The 19,472-nt window shown below is 38.0% G+C and overlaps 1 protein-coding gene and 1 long non-coding RNA gene across 8 annotated transcripts in view; one reads left to right on the top strand and one right to left on the bottom strand.

The window, feature by feature from the left end:
- RNF144A (ring finger protein 144A) overlaps positions 1-19,472 on the bottom strand; it is a 62,487-nt gene that overhangs the window by 13,070 nt on the left and 29,945 nt on the right. For 4 of the 7 annotated variants that reach the window (XM_071741846.1, XM_071741847.1, XM_071741842.1 and 1 more), the window contains one exon: positions 12,830-12,975. In XM_071741846.1, coding sequence (XP_071597947.1) covers positions 12,830-12,964 — 135 coding nt within the window. In that variant the 5' untranslated portion in view covers positions 12,965-12,975. Of the gene's footprint in view, positions 1-880; positions 1,441-1,486; positions 1,802-12,829; positions 12,976-15,697; positions 15,783-19,472 lie in introns of those variants that run through there. The other 3 variants (XM_071741849.1, XM_071741848.1, XM_071741843.1) reach the window with 3 other exon arrangements.
- On the top strand, positions 15,988-17,255 carry LOC139795182 (uncharacterized). The gene is made up of 2 exons (XR_011725407.1): positions 15,988-16,280; positions 16,996-17,255. It is a non-coding gene; the product is annotated as an uncharacterized lncRNA (long non-coding RNA).

The raw sequence follows: 19,472 nt of genomic DNA, 5'->3' as shown, positions 1-19,472 counted from the left end.
CTGTCTCGTTTACAATCATGGCCACACTTACAGCTTTTGCCATGGTTATACTTTTAAATAGAACATTTCAAGTTAATTTCCCAATCAGTTAACTCTTCCTTAATTTAAAATATGCAGCAAATTGAAAAATAACAATCATGGGGAAAAGGACAAATCAAACAGGGAGCTAGGATAGGATGAAACATGATAGAGCAGCACAAAGATAAAATTAGATTAACCACACTCCAAAAATCTTTATGCTACTGGAAACCACAACACAGCATAGCAAGAAGTAACTACCCATAGACATCTGTCAAGCATACCAGAGAGCAAAAGGGAGTTGTGTACTTTGCCTTCCGTTTCTAGGAAAAAAGAAAAGATCTTAGCTTCATGGTTACTTCCTTTTCCATAGGAAGAAAAAAGTGGGAAAGTTAATACTCTCAGAAGAACTACAGTTTCCAAGGGGACTGAATAATAAATATTGATAATACCAGTAATTTTCTCCCTTAGCAACCACAGCATTTAGCCCAAGACATAACTAAAAATGTAGCATCTCACACAGTAGTGCACATCACAGCTGTCAACAAAGCAGAGAAGAAATGTGGCCATTTTAGAGTAAAGAAAAATTAAGATGAAACCTTATTATTCTTGAAGTGCAACCACCCCCTGTCCACCTCCACATTTCAAGGTGAGAGTGATAGCACACATGAGGGGAGCAGTAGAGAGATGTCCTTCCTGCAGATACCTTGCAACTTCTACCAGCCTGAGACTGTACAAAAAGACCAAATGAGAGTCTGCCTTCCAACAGGCAGGTCACCTTAGGGATTCTCACCCTGCTCATGAGCTCAGAGCACTGGCAAACTGAAGATAATTAGAGAAAGCAGGTCCCTAACCCTCTTACCAGATATGTGACTAGAGAGTGAGGCTGGACCAGCAGCAGAGTGAAATGAAGATAAAAAATAAGCTCAGCATACATCTGGGTGGGAGGCAAGAGGAATTCCACGCTCTGCAGCAAGCTGGCAAAATATAGACTTCAAGTACCATTTCCAGCCAGAATCTGCAAAAGGTACACAGCAGGCACTGACCCACCATCAGCCTGGGAAGGCAAAGGGCTGCATTGACCCTGCCAAATCCTGCATGTCTAACTGCAGGTCAGAGCACAAAGCTGCTTCTTTCTTCCAGCCACACCATCACACAGGCCATCAAGGAGCATATTTCCTGCCCAAGTGGCTTGTAGCTGCTAAGGTCCAGACTTTGAGTCTACTCATTCAGCCTCTTCTCTTTGTGTTCTGACTTTCAGTATGTTTATTCTGCTCCTTTCAGAGTCCCTTTCAGATTTTACTTCTAGCAGCTTGACTGTAGTGAAAATGTCACTTCCTGCCCACATAATTTTTCTGCTGCTCTGATACACAGCTTTTCTGCTGATAACATGCATCACCTTGATAATACAACAAATCATTTCTGCCAAGAGTCCTCTTCCCTGTATCTCTTACTCTTACTCACACACGTGTAAAAAAATACACCTCAGACAGATTAGGGTCTATGTCTTTATCAGTAGGGATTCAACGAAAACAACTGTTCACTTAGTAGATGTTTGACTTGCGGAACATTTCCAAGCATTTTCTTAGAGCTCTGCTGGGTGAGTGGAGCAGTTCAAGAGAACCACTATCAGCCATCACAGCAGACTCATCTCAGCAGGAACCAGGTCCTAGACTGCATGCCTTGGCAAACTGCAGTTTCATCTGTAGTGAGGTAATAGTTCTGCCATAATGACACTTCTGGCTCTTCCCTTTCCTCTCCATTTGCAGACGCCAAGTGTGGACTGAAATGAAAATGCATACATTTTTAATGCCAGCACTTAGCACTTATAAAGTACTTTTCAAGCTGAATGAGCTTTGCTATCATTAATCATTAATGTGGTTAATTCTCTTTCTCAACCTGTTTGGGAGCATAGCCAAAGCCCATTCGATTTGTTTCCTTTTCCTTACATCTTCCATGGAATGACTCAGTTCATTCCTGCCACAAGCTATGCCTAAGGCCTTCCACTTCCCCTAATGTGGAACCAAGCTCCTCAAAGCCAGCACAGGCAAAGTACACTTTTTATGCTGTACCTTCTGGGAATTCAGATGCTGTCTTGAGGCCAGGAAATATCACTGTAAATTAGGCAGAGAATAAAATACTCTGTCCACTCAAGGCTTTCTCACTCCAGAGACTGCTGAGGTGGAGAAGGAGTAACTCAAAGTGGGCGCAAGAAAATCTGAAGTGCTGGGTAGCTGTGGCTTCTCTTGAGATTGGGCACAAAATTCACCACTTGTGTTAGAAAATTTTAAACAGACTACAGTACTAGAAATGCACCAGCATGCAAGCAGAACAGCACAGTAGGACAAAGTATTCAGTTACATACTATGAAAAATTCAGGACTAAATGACTACAAAAAGATGACAAATTGTTTCTTATTTTCTATGGAGCTTGCCGTTGATACCATGCTGGAAGAAAACATTTTCATAGCCTTTCTATAAGAGCAATAAAGTACTGTATAGAATAGATTAAAAAATGTAGGAATATATGTGACCCCAAATACCCTTCAAAAACGCTATGCTATACGTTATTTTTCTCAGAGAAAAGAGGAGCTGAAGTTAGGTGTGTAAGGACTGAGGTTGAAATAAGGTCACAAGACACCCTTCTTGTTGTATATTGACCCTTATAAAACCAATATTCTGAGTTGTATAATCTTCCTTTATTGGATATGTGTCAAATGCTTTTGTATGAAGCAATACGTCTGCTAAATTCCATTTGTTTCTTTCTTTTAAAACAAACAAGCAAGCAAACAAAACCAACAAAACTTCAGTTTTTATTTCAGTAATTAAATAACTACAGTACTATTTAAGTCAGACAGACTTGGGGATACTCTATCAAAACCTGATGGTAGTTATTCTGTACATTTTTGCTTATGGATACATCCTGACATGATGAAGTCACGGTGAGTCGTGGCATTTCACAAAAATAACTTTCCTGAATTAAGTGGGTCAGAGAAGAAATGCTTCCTTTACATTCAGTTTTGTACTTAATTCCTCTACTTTGGAATTCTGCACCAGGATTATGAAGACATTCCCTAGCCAGCAGTAAGAGGACCAAGTGTGGAAGTTTGAAGTCCTGCATTCGGCTACAGTAACAACTCAGAAGTGTGCACCTACTCCTTTCTCAGTCCAGAACTAAACTGTGTTGCCTTATAATAAACTTCAGGCAAGTCAGTTGGATTTACATTGCAATTGCAACAAGCTAACAGCTAATTGTGGTAGCTTAGATTTCTGCCCATATTTTCAGCATACCAAATTACTCAGAGAAGGAAAAGAGCAATCATACTATGATGACACTCTAGAATACTACTGAAGTTGGGTTCCTTAACTATGCACATTTATTTTACAACCTCATATATTTTTCAGTTAAAAGAAGATAGCAATATACTAACATATATGAAAGTTAGACAGGGAAACCTATCAAAACTGATGAAAAGAGCCATATAATTTTTGTAATTTCCTCTAGATGAAGGAAAGCAAAGTACTGAAAAATATGTTTTATATATAACCTGTGTTTTTATATACAGTTTATACAGTCCTTATAAACTATATTTGAAACTTGATGCAAGGTTATATAAATGGCAGGTCAAGATGTCATGTACCCCAATTGCTGCTAAATGGATTTGTTCTCCAGAGCACTACACTTGTCTTTGTCCCTGTGTATGCACACTCCTTGTGCATCCCTGCTCTGTCCTCTTTCTCTGTTGTCCTTTCTGCTGTCTGGATGACTTTTATTTTCACTTGGTAATCCAAGACTCCTACTGTCTTTTTCTGTCCTTATGACAAAGGGCAGGAATGCGTCCACTCTGAGGGGTTTTGACATAGATCCTTTTTCTCACAGGGATCAATTGAGAGCCCAACTTAGCAGTGGCTTTACTATCAGCTGCCTATATGAATTCAGAACATTTTTTTCCCCCTCATTCTCCAAGGAGGATGGTTAAAAAAGAAGCAACTTCCCTTCTTAAGTTGCTAAGCGTAACCTAACATTTAAAGCTCCATAAGATGAATTGCACTTACAAATTTTGTACACCAAGGACTGGTAACACGGAAAGGTATACAGTGACCACTGTGTGACGTTGCTTTAGAGCTGCATGTTATTTTGTGTAAATTTATTAACATAAGGGAGCTATGTAAGAATCAAGATGCTTATTTTTTGCCTAATTTCCAAAACATAACATATAATTTTGCTCTGCTGCATGTAAATCTAACAAAGCTGCACAGACCACAGCAAAATCTTCAGAATTTAAAATGCCTAGCTTTTGGTTTTCTTTTTGGAAAAATTGAGAAACAATTATGTCTATTTCTAATGATGGTGCTTTGACTTATTACTGACATCCAAAACCAGATAAAAACCATCATAATTCATCAGGCAGAATCTGACTTATGTTGTTTCCATGTGGGCAGAATTTGTCTAACATCTACATTGAGAGAAAAAAATTTGTTCAATTGGTGTCTAAGGTAATTTGACAAAACAAAGTGCATGTGATTAAAAACACTTAGGGACATTTTTGGTGAACATTTTTGTTTTATGTAAAAAAAAAAAAAAAAACCACACCAAAAAACCAAACAAAAAAGCAGCATATCTTTTTGAAATGTAACAAATTTACCTTTAAGAACAAGTATTTGCTAATATTGCAGGAAACAGGGAATGTTTTTTCATGCTGTTACCTTCTATCTGAGAGCTAGGCAGCCTAAAAGATTATCCTATATTATTTTATTAACAGCTGCTAGGTGGAAATGCAGACTTCTGACTACACTAATGTTGCAGATGCAGGTGCCAAGCCATACGGGAAAATTTATAAATAAGTCAACGGATTTGGAAAAGGCTACAAAAGCATAACAGGATTGCAGAGCCAAGTGTATCTTCACTGTATCATTTGATTTATTTCATAAAATTTTAAATGCATTTTAGTGCTGCCTCTAGGCCACAGCCATTCCAAACCAAAAAGTGCACTACACATAAAAACAGCATGATGGTATTGGTAAACATTTAAAAATAACCCAAATACCTACTGATAAAACTGAAAGGGAAAAGAAGAAGACATAAAAGGAAAGAAATCTAGCATTTACCAAGTTCTAAAAAAGAAAGGTAATGAATTTTTTACAGTAGGTTTGGTAAAGGTGATTATTAAAGGTAGAAAAAGGCAGTTGTTATTGTGCACAAATATTAACCATGTAAATAACCCTGCACCTTGGGCAAACAAAACACTAAGACTTTTGTACAGTGTTACAGGAGCACAAGGAATTTTTCAGCAATGTTTATTTTTTCTTTATTTTTATTTAAAAAAAATAAATCAAAAAAACCCATGATTCTAAAATTAGTAGGCATGAGTTCCAATAAAAAGAAGGGAAATGGAAAATAATACCAGGAAGAAAGCTCAAATTGAACAAGAAAATGCTTCCAAATAAGATGATTATTAACATTTGACTAAATAACTGAAGTCTTGCAAATTCTGTATCACCTACTAATGAGGACTAGGTAAACTTCTAAAAATATATGTGTGTATATCTACAGACATATATTTATAAAAACTTGCACTCAACCACATGAAGAGTCAGAAAATGCTGGCTGGTATTTATGATCCACAATACAATTTAAATCAGGCTGGGTGAATGTAAAGATCCCTTTCAGCCTTACATGGTACAAAATAATAACAACATAAAAAAAGATACTGAGTCAGATGCACTTACTTAGCAGTGATTTGTAGATACAAACCTACAGCTCATTCTATGGGTAGCTTTTCTGCTAGAAGGACACTAAGCCAAAGCTCAAAATTCATGTGATAAGGCTACACAGAGGAACAAAACTACTGTATTAATTACTTTATAGCACTCAGTAATAACCTCCTGGATACCAGGCATTTTTCTTCCCATTACTTAAAAATTAATACTGAGGAGATGATATATTTTCTTGCCGGAGGACAGCATAATACCAAGGTTTTTCCACTGCTCTGTGCTAATTCCACTAAGCTAATTCTTCAGTCAGTCTGGTGCATAGGTATTTAATCTGGTAGATGCATTGTCTGTAAGTCTTTTAGGTAATGTGATGTAATGCTCATTTTTAGCTTCAGATTAGTATAGTAAATAGAGATGCAATATGCAATGCTCAACAGGGTAGAGGGAGTAAGTTTTGAGCCTGTGTCTTTCTTATTCCCGTAGAGCAGGGATTCCTGTAGCTGATCCATATTCTACCTTTTTTTTTAATATTTTAGTGGATACTTCTAAAAGCAACACGAATGTTCACCTGGCAAGAAGACAAAAGCACTTTTAATCTTACTGTTTCATAGAAAAAGAAAACTGCTTTCTGCCAGATTTCCTTGATACATTTAGAACACACAAGAAAACATTCAAGAGGAAATAAAACAAAAAGGTCGGTTACTTGTAGACCTTCTAAGTTGCTTTTAAACTTAATACATTTGTGTAAAGTAGAAATTATAATTCTGCTGAAAACTACTCTTATTTAATCACAGGCTCAACTCTGAAATACTCTTGAACTGTTGCTCCAGTGTGTATAATTCTCAATTTGGCTTTTTAGTATCACCCTAATCCTACATGGTTGTCAAGTTATTTACTGGAAAATGTCTATGTACACTTACTACAGAGAGCTGTTTGAGGATACACATGACTATGGGAATGACCCTTTTCTTTCTTTTTTATTAGACATACTGTCAGCTACACTGACCAAATTCAAGAACACAAGCTATATTCATCCTCAGAAACCACTTAGATCTCACAGACAGATGTTAATGTTTTCAACAGTACTTTGAATTGTAATAGATAATTTCCACTTGTATAGACATTCTCAAAGATAAAGCTCTTTGAAAGTAATATTCACTACCAAAATCCCACTTTTTATTAACCCTGGAGTTGATCCATCAACCTTAAGAATGAAACACAGGAGCAAATAGTCACTTGTCTTGACATGCAGCACTTCGAATCTACAAATTTGAAAGCAGTAACAGAAGTCTCACATGGTTGCTCTTCATGTCCTTTGTTTTGCAGCAAAGGCAACAAAAATCATGCTACACAAGCATATAAAGACAAGAATCTGCAAGGCTCTCCAGGGCTCTGCAGCAGGGAAATATCTAGTGCCCAAATTTGGTCCTCCTGTGTTGTGAACACAAGGTGCACACTGAGAAAGGCGCCGCAGCCAGGACTAGAGTGATAATGTCACAGATGGTTAACATTTTCCCCTAAAGTACCAAATAATTTGAAAAAAACTCTTCAACAAGATTCTCATCTCTACCTGCTCAACACTTGACCTCTTTTTAAAGATGCTTTTTTGTTCCAAAGCGTCAAGGATAAGTGTCTTTTTTTCTCTAATGTTACCAGGTTTTAAAGGCTGTACCAGCTGCTCTGCAGCCCTGCTAGAGCCTGTGTTGTCACATTACATACAGTCACATCATCTTGTCTGGGGCTGATGGGCCAAATAGTGTCATAGCTGGGGAAGATAAGCACAACCCGTGTGCTTCCATGTGTCAAGATAAAACATCTGATCATCCTTTTCCAAGCTGTAAAAACTGGTCTTGTTCAAAAGACTTTGTGCTCCCATCAGCTGGTAGAATCTCAGGATAGGAAATGGCCAGCAACCTGCAAATGCCACTGAAGCCAGTGGAAACAGCTGTTGATTTAGCCTGGGAAGCAGCAGTGCAGATGTTTGCTGTTTTGGCTTTGCCTCTGCCAAAGAGTTGCTGACAGTACACCCAAATACCACAGCAGTCCCTGGTACATCCTTAACTGAGGTGAACAAGGCACAGAGCAGGTATTCATGTTAGAGACGAGGTACAGCCTGCAAATCCTCTGCTTTGGCGTCACTGTGCCTGGTTGAGTAAAGGGAGCTCAGCATCAGGCCATCAGTCAACAGATGATGAAGGTTAGGCAAGAAGAAATGTATGTACAATCAAGGATGAAGTATTTTCAGTGGGAGTTGTCCCTAGAACATGAGAACTATTGACTTATCCAGCCTGAGAAATGCTCCCGTCCTTGTTTGCCTCACCCAAAGAAAGCAGAAGCTGATGCTGCCTCATTTAGCATGAGGAAGAACACTGTAAATTGTGCTTTTTCTTGTTTTTTCAACTCAAGAGACCAGCCTGAGAAATGCATTTGCTATGGCAAATGTCCTTTGAGACACAGCAATCAATGGCTGTGGAAATCACAAACAGGACCAAAGAGCACATGAACCTGAAAAACAAGTGCCTGTTTGTTGTTGAATGCCTTAGTGGAGAAAGGAAATATAATGAAAACCTAAAGTCATCTATCCTTTGAAATTGTGGATTGCTGTTTTTCTTTCAATGGGTTTATGTACACATTTTTATACAACAGTGTACTGTAAATCAGGGAGAAAAGAAACAATTTTTCTTAAGAGAAATATTCCACTTTAATAGGTAGTTGACAAGACGGGTCAAACAAGACAAGGATAGTATCTTATGGTTCATTAGTATCTTTGTCTTAGAAAAAATATTTCAAGTGGATGTACATGTAAACATTTTTTTTTCATGCTGGATTTTTACCCCTCCATTACCTTGCACAAGATTCTTGTTCTGACTTAGTCAGGGGTACTATTGGTAGAGACACAGAGTACACCTTACAAAACAAAATTTACTTCCAGATGCCAGCATATGCAGGATGAAACTCAAACATTCAGGAGGCAGAAATCATAAGAAATTCAGTCTTCCCTTATATGGCTGGTTGAGAAAATTTTATTCTATTTCAGAACAGAATGAGTATTTGTGTGTGGGAGGGCAATACACCCGCAGCAAATAAAATGCCTTTCACTTTCACATTCTAAGCACTATGCAAACAAAAATGAACCAGTTTTTTCATCACCCAGATGAAGACAGATGATATTAATCACATTTAGCAACATCACACAGGAGAGAGGAGAAATGAAGGTTCTGGATCAGGTTTAGTTTTGACTCAGGGTTCTCAAGTAATAACTGTATCTAAATTACTCTGTAACCAGGCAAGTTTATTATTTGAATCAGGGAGTTTTGTCATCACAGTATGTACAAGACAAGTCAGAACCCAGACCTCCATGTGAATTGCTATGCAAACAGAGTGACCACTAACCAGAAAGCTTCTCTGACACATCACATGTCAAGATTAGTATCAGTTCTCTATGGCTTGGGGGTAGTAAGCACAAGCAGCAAGCTCTAAGCTTTGCCAGCAACTGGTAGGAAACAGGAAAACATTACAGTTGCTAAAAATTACCCAAAGCTTGATAGAATGAGCCATTAGGTTTTCCCCTCGCCTCCTTTTGCCAAGCAAGCAGGTCATCTCCTCTGGGTAGAGGTGGGGACAGCCTGGCCTCAGCCTGTGCTGCTAAGGCAGCTTTCCCTTGGCAAGCAGAGACAAACTGTTGTAAATAAGGAAGGTAGGGAGCCCACCAGCTCCCGTCCTTGTTTGCCTCACCCAAAGAAAGCAGAAGCTGATGCTGCCTCATTTAGCATGAGGAAGAACACTGTAAATTGTGCTTTTTCTTGTTTTTTCAACTCAAGAGACCAGCAAAGCTCTATGTGCTTCCTATCAGTAATGACACCAAGAAAAAATCTTGTTACCAGTTACAAACAATGATATTTGCCTTGCTGATCACAGTCTTCCCTTCCTTTCAAAGCTTCAGTCTGTGAACAAGCTTAATTAGGGGTATGACTAGGATTAAGTACATGAACAGTCACGATTAGGCAAATGAAGTAAACCTGGCTAAAGGAGGATAGTGATGGCAGGAGTCTACTGCTACCCACTTCACTTGTGCTGCTTGAGACAGAACACACTTAGATATAGACTTCAATCACAGTTCTGCCAAACTCAAAGACATTTAAAGGTCCAGGTAATATTAACCAGTTGTCTCAAGGGTTTAAGGCAGAGCCTATTGGTAGATACCAAAGTACAAGTATCTGGTGAATAAATACAAAGTTAGCATAGCAGTACACATTTCAAACACCACAAAGCTGTCTACCTGTCCACAGCTGGCTAACAAGAAATCACATACAAGCAGAAAGGAAGTCTTAATATTAATGTTGTTTTGTTTGTTTTTTTTTTCCCTTTTGATTGTAGGTCTTTCATGTATGAAAAGTGTATGAAAGAATGAATTGAATTCTTTCCTTCTATTGGTAAGAAGGTAGATTTGCAGATAAGCAATCAAATTTTTTTCCAAAGTTCTTCCTCAGGCTTCATTCTTCTTTTAGATATTTCCTTGTCTGGACTGTCTACTTGACTGATCTTTTAAACATGGAAAGTGGAGGCAAAGACTCCTTTAGTACCAGAAAGATCAACATTGCATAAAACCTTGAAGGGGACTGAACCATCCAAGCTCCTCTTGGCTTCACATAAGCCTTTCTTGAGTAAGAGTAGCAGCATTACTGTATTTAGGATTATATTTAGGACTTCTTTGTGCATGTTTATATACATAGAAGTTATACATGTACACACATATACATATAATTCTGAAACACAATACATTACAGCAACTAACAACTAACAGACTTCCACACAAGAATATCAGCTGGAACACAACCTGTTGTAAATTCAGTACATATACAGCTGGTAACACATTAAGACAACATTGTCCTTTAAGGCACATGAGAATTTCATCATAAATTATGGAAGGGTCAGAATTTCAGGAAGGAATTAGACTAAATTTTCTGCCTCCCTATTTCCTACTCACCTTCAAAAAAAAAAAAAAGAAAAAAAGAAAAAAAGGTTAAGTTAATACTTTTGGTTCAGTAACGAACACAAAAAAAAAAAAAAAAAAAATTAAAGTGATGCTCTGCTGTCTTTACTCTCCCATTCCTTTAATAAAGAAATGTGTCAGAAGGAATGCTTTCTGAGGAAAACATGCAAACTCCACTACTTCTCTTGGTGCTAGCAACTGCTCAGTGACTACCTTGAAATTTAAGGCTACTGGCCATCTATTGTGTGCTATTTAAGAAGGAAAAAGTGATTTAACAGAAAGACATGTAGACATTTTGGTCTGAAATTTGAGAAGTACACTTAAGATTGGTCCTGATGCTGACATGATTCCTGAAAGGAGATTAGTTTGCCCCTTGAGAATACTCGGAAAAAGAGCCAAACAAGTAGCCAACAGCACATAGTTTGTTTTCATTTCTACTCTCCAGACTTTTGTTCCCCTGGTGCCTTGAGCAATCCAACAATGGATACATTCCTAATTGATGAGATCTACAAAACTCAAAGCACACAGCATTGTATGAGCATTAATGATCCCAACAATAAAACAATAATGGAGATTTTTACTAACAGCCACAGCTGGCAAAATAATATGATGGGAAATAGTAATGTCTGAGCCTTATCAGAGGAGTGGCAGTCTGCTCTATTCAGTGCAAACAAATCTCTGCCAGAAGAAACATTCTCCCAAATCTATCTTTCCAAATAGCAAAGTTGTGTTACTGGAAGAGACAAGCCTTCATGAGATTGTTACCACAGCACTTCTATGGTTATACAGAGTAAAGATTTGCAGAATATTATGGGACTGAGAAATCTGTATGTTGATCTGTTGTGGTTTCACACTGAGATGGTAATTAAACAACTGACTGATGCTCTCTGTTAACCCTTTTCTCTTCCCAGAGTGGGAAAGGAAAAACAAGAAGGCAGAGAGAATTACAGGCTGGAAACTAAACTACACAGCTTTCATGAAACCATAATGATGAAAAATAATAATGAAATACTAACCCACTATCATGCTTCAAACCCCAATAAAAGGTGCACAAATAAAGGTGCACAAATAAAAGGTGCAGGTCTCACTCTGGGAAAGTCCCAGACTTTCCCTACTAAGCAGCAGACAGGAAATAGATGCAGGAATACATGGACTGGGATCGAAGGTAGAAGAATAGATGTAGTCCTCCCAGGATGCTGGCCATGGACAAAGAGCTTGACCCTTGTGTCCTGTTATATTTATACAGAGTATGAGGCATATAGGATGGAATTTCAGTTGGTCAATTTTGGTCACATGTCTGGTCTGCTCCTCTTCAAAGGAGAGTCACAGGATTGACTCCCTCCTTCCCTTTTTTTTTTCCAAAGCATAAGGCTTTGGAAAGTGGAGGCAAAATACAAGAGCTTTTCCAAGCAGTGGCCTGGGTCCTGCATAGCATTCTCCAGCAGCATCTATAAACATCAAGCATTTCCAGTCCTAGAAGCAGAAACTGACTGAAAACATTCTGTCTTTGCTACCTACGACACTTGCATTCAGCAAATAGCGTTTTATACTTAACTGACAAGATTCTTTATGTTCTAGGCACACATTTGTGCAATAGAGTACTGAAAATGTTATGTGATTTTAATTATGATAGAGTAAATCTGTATTAAATTTTTTTTAGGTTACAAGTGTGTGCATGGCTCTGTTCTGAAAAGACTTTGGGATAAAGTTAAAAAAAAACAAAAGCCAAGAACAACCAAAGACAGCAAACTGAAACCACCCCAAATTCAAGCCCCTGATGCATGAAAGAGAAAATGTGAATAACTTTGGTAAGGAGGTAACTGCATACAGTAGTACATGGATGTGCTGAGTAAATATATATATTTTTTTTAACAGGAAAGCTGAAGAAGTTTACTCCCTAGCATTTGTGTCAAGTACACAACAACAATATTTATTTCCACTGTAGCATCAATACTTCAGGTGAAACCCACTCAGCAGAAACACATGATTTCTCAGTTAAAAATAATGCTTTATTTTTATGGCTATTAGAAAAACAAAAAAAACCCCAAAACAAAAAGACCCCACCAAGAAACAAACAAGCAAACAAAAAAAGCCCACAGCTCACCAGGGTACAGAAGATGCATTGGCATTGTGCTATTGTTGTCATCTGCTCCACGGGATATTCACCAAGGCAGAGCTTGCAGGACACTAATGGGTCAAGTACCAAGTCCCAGGTAGGCCTATATCTTGCTGTAGTCATTGCAGTGCAGTCTGAAAAACAGCATAAAAAATACTCTATCACTTGGTTTTATTGATAATCAGTACATTTCTGCCACTGAAAATCTCATTGTCAGCTGCTGCCCATTAGCTATTTGGGAAAAAACTATTAACAGCAATGGTTAATGTGACAGTGTCAGCATTTGGAGCAGGCTATACATCCTTTGCCTGATAAAACATGCACTTAGCAAGCAAAAGGAAATAACCCTGGCAAAATACAAGAGCAATCAGGAAGCAGCCTTAGGTCACAGACTTTTTTTGTCTGACATTCTGCATGCAAAAATCTCATTCCCAGTTCTTGCCACTAGTTACAAGCTTTCTTTCACCAGCATTGATTATCCATCACTTAATGCATTCCTCATCACTGAAAATACATTACTTAGCCCCCCCCCAACTCCAGCTACCCAGGTGAGAATCACAAGGTCATTCATGAACCAAGCATCTCTCATGCCCCTTTTTCCAGCCTGATGATATTGCAACTCAGAGCCAGATATTTTTCTTCCTAAAACTGATGACAGATCAGTTTGCTAAGTTAATTCTAAAAATAATAATAAATATTCTGGGTACACTCCGAGTTCTAGCCTGCATTTTCCTCCCAGTCCTTGCTACATGCAAACAGCACAACTTTGTTGTAGAAACAACCATCTGGGGCAAATAAGAGCCTTTAAAAAGAGGCTATAATACCTATATATCACCCTCAAGACAGCAATAGAATAGGACCATCTTTATCCTAGGCTTCAGGGCCCAGACTGAGAGTTGTCAAATGCATACATGGGGGAAAGAAAAAAACCCCTAAGAACCCTAAAAAACCCTTAAGAAACAAAACATATCACACACATCCCCAGACATTTGGGGTAATTTGTGTAGTACATCCAACATATTTACTACCATTGTTTTGTCACTGTGATATTGAACTCCCAAGTGTGGGAAATAAATATCCTGGGGCTGCTGGGAGGTCCACATTACTTCATGCCCACCCTCTCAATATTAACTGGTTCCTTACCTTCCCCACTCAGGCAGTCAGGCTGCTTCAACTATGGTTACAGCTTTTTTTTATTGGCAGCAACTGCTTATATCTAAGTCATTGTCTGTGAACTTCCTAAGACCTTCAGGACTGCAACAAATACTTTTATGCTTATTAGACTAGGTTCAGGCAGATGATCAGGCAAAATGTACTTTTTTCACCCCAAACAAATCACATGGAGAGTTCAAAGAAGTGTTTGTGAAGTCTGAGTCTTTGATATTCAATTCATTGTGGACATGACTACATCAAGGTCCCTGAAATCTTCACTTTGTTTCAGAGCATTTAACTTAGCCTTCCATTCAGTCTAACTCATTAGAAGATGCCCTTTAAGAAGTACATAAAGGACACCAAAAAAAGAAGAGCCTAATAATACTTATTTCTAGTGCAACCATAAGGGAGGAGAGGAGGAGAGAAAAAAGATTAAACAACCCCACTCCCAGGGATGCTCTGGATGACTTCCTCCAAAAGCCCACACACAGGCTGCACAATGTTTCAAAGGAAGCATAAAATAGTCCTGCAGCACATGAATAACAGATCCACGTCACAAAACTTGTGCTGTGCAGTCTTCTCCAAGACTGCAACATGAAAGTCTGACATGGTGATACAAATGTAAGCCCAAGAGTTTAAGGACTGCTAGGTTGTCTTTATTGGCATTTGCCACTACTTTTTCATTTAGCACAAAATACCAGCAAAACCAATTTTCTTCTAAACTTTCGTTGAAAAGTTAGGTAGATTAAGGTAGTATTAGAGAAGCAGTGATCAAACACATCCGAACTAATTCTGCTCACCAGTAGTTTGCATGGCCTTTGCTTGTACTGCCCAGTTTATTGCATATTTGTTGCTCATGGCAGCAGATAAAACTAGGAGATGAATAATGAAGAGGGATAAATTTAGGTTAAGGATGTGCTTGCACAGCCTGGAAAGACCAAAATCATAGCAAGTTCTATGACAAAAATGTAAAATCTGCCACAATTTTAAGTTCAAATATATTGATACAATGCAACTTGCTTTTTTTTACTGTATTAAACCTATCACTGGTTGGTCAATAAGTGATGATAATGGGGACAGCAAGGCTTACACTTGTTCCCTGATTCCCAACACTTTCAGAGTCTTACTGGTATCCCTGTGGTAATTCCTCTTTTGCAGCCCTATACTGCAGTAACATCTCACTGGGGTGTATTTACCCTCTTTGCCTTCTCTGCAAAGAAAAAGTGTATCAAATAAAGGTTATTTCAAGCTGGCTTCTACCAGGCCAGCGGAAACTGGCTGCCCAGTAGAGTTGGCATGTAATGCATGACAGGCTAAGTCAGGGTGAGAACAGAAAGCAAAAACTGCAGCTTCAAATGGCAGCAGAGTCATTTCTGAACACCCTTCCTTGCCAAACACCTTCTGCTGAGACAGGAATATGTACAGCACAAGCTGATTGACTCCATTCATAGGGTACATTAAAAAAATGCTTAGTTGACTTCTATCCCACAGCTCGCCAAAGGAAACAAAGTTCCACATTAGTCTTATATTTATTTTTTATATGTCACTATTTCAAAGAGTACCAATAGTACAAGACAGCATTGCATCACTTTACCTTTCTCTTTAGCCTGCTGCAGCATTATATGCACACACAATCATTACAACCTCAATTGAATACTAAAATCAACTTTAAAACAGTCCTTAGTTTTGATAATGAAATCTTACATTTATTTGTATTGGAATAAATATATGTTGTCTTTGCTGGCATTAAAGCAGAGATCAAGAAATCCTCGACCTAGGCTTCGGGAATTCCATACAGAAAGCCACCACATCCCAATGGAACATCTCTGCAGGGTATCCATGGAGAAGAATGCAACAAATGAAGGCTTCCAAAGAACAGACTAGATTTTGCTTCATAATCAACTGGCACACTGTGGCAACCATATAGTAAGATTTTATGTTCCTTAATGATGCTTGAAATTTAAAACAAACAAACAAAAAACCCACACAACAGCAGAGAAAAAGCTGCCTTCTGTCAAAATCAGCTTAAGACTCCTATTTCCTAGCTGTGGTTTCACATGGCTTCAGATTACATCCCCCTGCTTTCTAGTGATGTGCAATGCTTCAGGAACAATGTAAAATAAAATCAAGAAAGAGAGGACAACTTCAAAGACCTCTAGAAGAAAAAAAATATGGAAAAATATTTATTGGTGTTCCCTCATACTGAAGGCTTTCTACAGTCAGTAGAAAATTTTGTCTTTCTGGTCAGCTGTCTGCTGGGAGGCCCCAAGAAATACAGCCAGTAAAGGTAAAGAACTACAGTGCAATTCACCCGACTGAACAGATCTTAGCCCAATAAATATGTAGGTTCAGTAGATATTTAGTGTTGTGGTTACTTAGCACAAGCATCAGCACTTCACAGGCTCTGATAACAGGTGTTCCAAATCCAACTTAAAGACACAGAAAAGAAGAAGAAAAATTGGTCTTCACAGCACACTCCAAATTATACTGGATTCAAGGTCAGTCTCATCTACAGATTTTTGCAGATTGGGGTCCAAATGTGGCAATAATGAATTTGTAAGAAATACAGTAATGCAGCCCATCATTTTGTAGGACAGCATCCCAAAACAAGCTGGGGGTAGGAAGCACAAGGAAACAGTTTTAGCAAAGGTTTGTTCAGAACAGTCTTTTCATAAATAAACAACCTTACTAATTCTGCAACCATGTCCATGAACCACTGCATAAGGACACAGAAATGACTGAAAATTGTTGCTGTAACATGTCAATATATTTAGAATGTGACTCCTATGTGTTCTGGGAGATGGGCATAGAGGGGAAAGGAATCTTTCATTATTTCTGTCCAGCCATTAATTCATTAAGGGAACACAAATTGGATTTCCTAACAGTAATGCTTAGTCTCTGGTCTGCCTACACAGGTTACATTTCCAAATGAGAACAAATGGCTGACCTGGTTTCTAGTAAGTAAAGAATACAGCAATTTTTTTATTTTCTTTTTTTTTCAGGATTCAAGAAGTTGGAGGAAGCAGTGAAAGGGAAAATGTGAAAATCTCTGACAAACTCAGCAGTCTGGAAATAATGAAACTTTCTTTCATGAAGTTATTCAAGAAGTTAAAACAATTTTTTTTTCTCATTTCCTTATGATCAGGTGTTTCTTGGCATTGTACAGTTAAGCTGCAACTGCATCAAGTTAACACTTCATCGATATATGACCTGTGAAAAAAGTGACCAGAAAATAGGGTTGAATAAAATAGTCATACACAGACTTCTTTAAACTGTTGCCTTTTTTTACCAACCAAACCCAAAATAAAGCTTTCAACAGAATCTAAATTTCAGCTTTAGAACAAGGATGAGTTTAATGTCTAAATAAAGGGATTCAGTCCCCTCTCCTACCAGACAGCTAGTTAATCATGCACAGTTAGTCATATGCTTTAAGGAGTTATCTGAATTTTTATCTGAATCTGAATTTAGTAAAAAACAGCTCTTTCAGAAACCAAAGGAAGGGATTTAAATGGTATTTAAAACCAGTCCTCATTTCTTCTGTCCCTCTTTGATTTCATTTTGTAGTGTGGGTTATTTTAACTGGAGTTTTGACAAACACATCTGCTATAGTACAGAGTTTTTATATATTTACATATATAATTTATAATCCAGGCCACACTTCTTCCTAAATTAAGTAAAATACATTTGTCAGTGCAGTTTTATTTCTGTATTTAATATAAAAAGTATATTTGCATGTGAGGTTTATATATTTAATATTTATAAATATATAAAAATACAGACCTACAAAAAATTCCCAAGATATTCCACTTATATGGAGCAAAATGCATATTTCTGAAGTGGAGTCATCTTCAGAAAGGCTATTATACTACAGTCTGTAACTGGCACTGCTTGCCACTTCTGTTAAGTAAATGTTTTTGGCTCTGTGACCTAAACAATTCTGAGTCTTCATGTGTAGCCACAGCTGTGGCTCACTGCACATGATTTTATAGCTATCTCAGGCACCCCCAGCTCCCCAGGGACTGGCTTTAGCTTACATGATCAAGACTGGTAGCTTAGTGCTCAGTGGCAGTCCTGAAACCTGGATTATTTGTTACACTTTTGTCAGAGCTAGACATAATTTTCCTTGTTCCTAGGATTTCCAGAGATCCTCACGAGGATTCATATTTCACTAGAAATATCAGAACTGAACAGTTAGCAAGTATTTTGGTTGGTGTTGCCAATTTTTATTTCATAAGTGTACCACAGACTGATAAAGTGTACCATAGACTGATAATGTCCTTTAAGAGTCCCTCAATGAAACAAAGAATAAAAAAATTCACCTACTAGGTGGATTTTATGGTTATAAAAGCTGTCAGGCAGAGCTAGTGTATCTCACTTACAAATCCCAGTTGGTTACTAACGTCTATCACTGCATTTGCTGTTTTTGAATCTTCCTTCTCACAAAACTGCTTGGGAGGTAAATTAGAATAATTCTCTCTGCTAGATGTTAGACAAACTAACACAGAGAAGACTGGAATTACAGAGCTGTTAAGAGAGGACTAATTTACAGCAGTTTGGTGCTTTACTTCGATTCTCAAATCCTGCCAAATGCCTCCCTAACTCTCAAGGCTAACTCATAATTCTGCCCTACAATCAACTGCATAATTCTAGCAGGTCTCAGTCATCCTTTCAATTCTAGACAACCCCAACCAATAAAGCCATGTTCTGCCTTCCAGCAGTATAACAGGCTCCTGTTTTCAGGCATACTTCTTCAACACAGAAGAAACTTCAGCTTGTACAGAATACTGGGAAAAGTCACGGCAACACATAGCCTATCATGAACTCTTCAGATTCCTTACAGTTAATATACCACCAACTTCAAGTTCATCATCTCTGAGCTTATCTTCAAGCTATTCCAGAGCCTGAGTCAAGAAGAGATAAAAGACCATGTCAAGGATTTGAGCACTGTCAGCAAGTTCAATCTTTTGGCCAGGACAGTACATGGAAAACAAGCTTTTTCTTGATGTGGAACAGAGTTATTCCAGGGACTTTGGTCTGCCCTGTGAATAGACACTGTTTATTTACTTTACCTTTCTGGCTGAAAACAAACAAATAAACAAAACAAAATCCACAAAACAAAACAAGCCACAACACACACAAAGAGAAAAGCCACAACACAAAATTATGGAAGAATTCAATCTCCTGATAAAAAATCCATTGGCCTGGGCTGTGCAATGTGCTGAATTACAGATCAATAAGATTAGTGTATGAGAGAAAAGAACTGATACAGCCTGCCTCAGCACTTCCTGCAAAGACTACCTAGCCTGATCAATAGTACTAGCTACTCATTTTCTCTTAATAGTAGCACCAAATTTAAAAATAGTAAATGGAGAAAAAGGTTTAAGAATTTCTGCATCTCTCGTGAAATAGTAAACCCTCCATATCATCTGATGTTTCACATGATAAAAATTACACCTATCAGCTAGGACATTGTACAAAA

The sequence above is a fragment of the Heliangelus exortis genome, chromosome 3 (genome assembly GCF_036169615.1).
Source record: "Heliangelus exortis chromosome 3, bHelExo1.hap1, whole genome shotgun sequence".
In the NCBI taxonomy this organism is placed as follows: domain Eukaryota; kingdom Metazoa; phylum Chordata; class Aves; order Apodiformes; family Trochilidae; genus Heliangelus; species Heliangelus exortis.
Note: the sequence above shows the minus strand (reverse complement) of the source record. Positions and strands in the feature narration are given on the sequence as shown.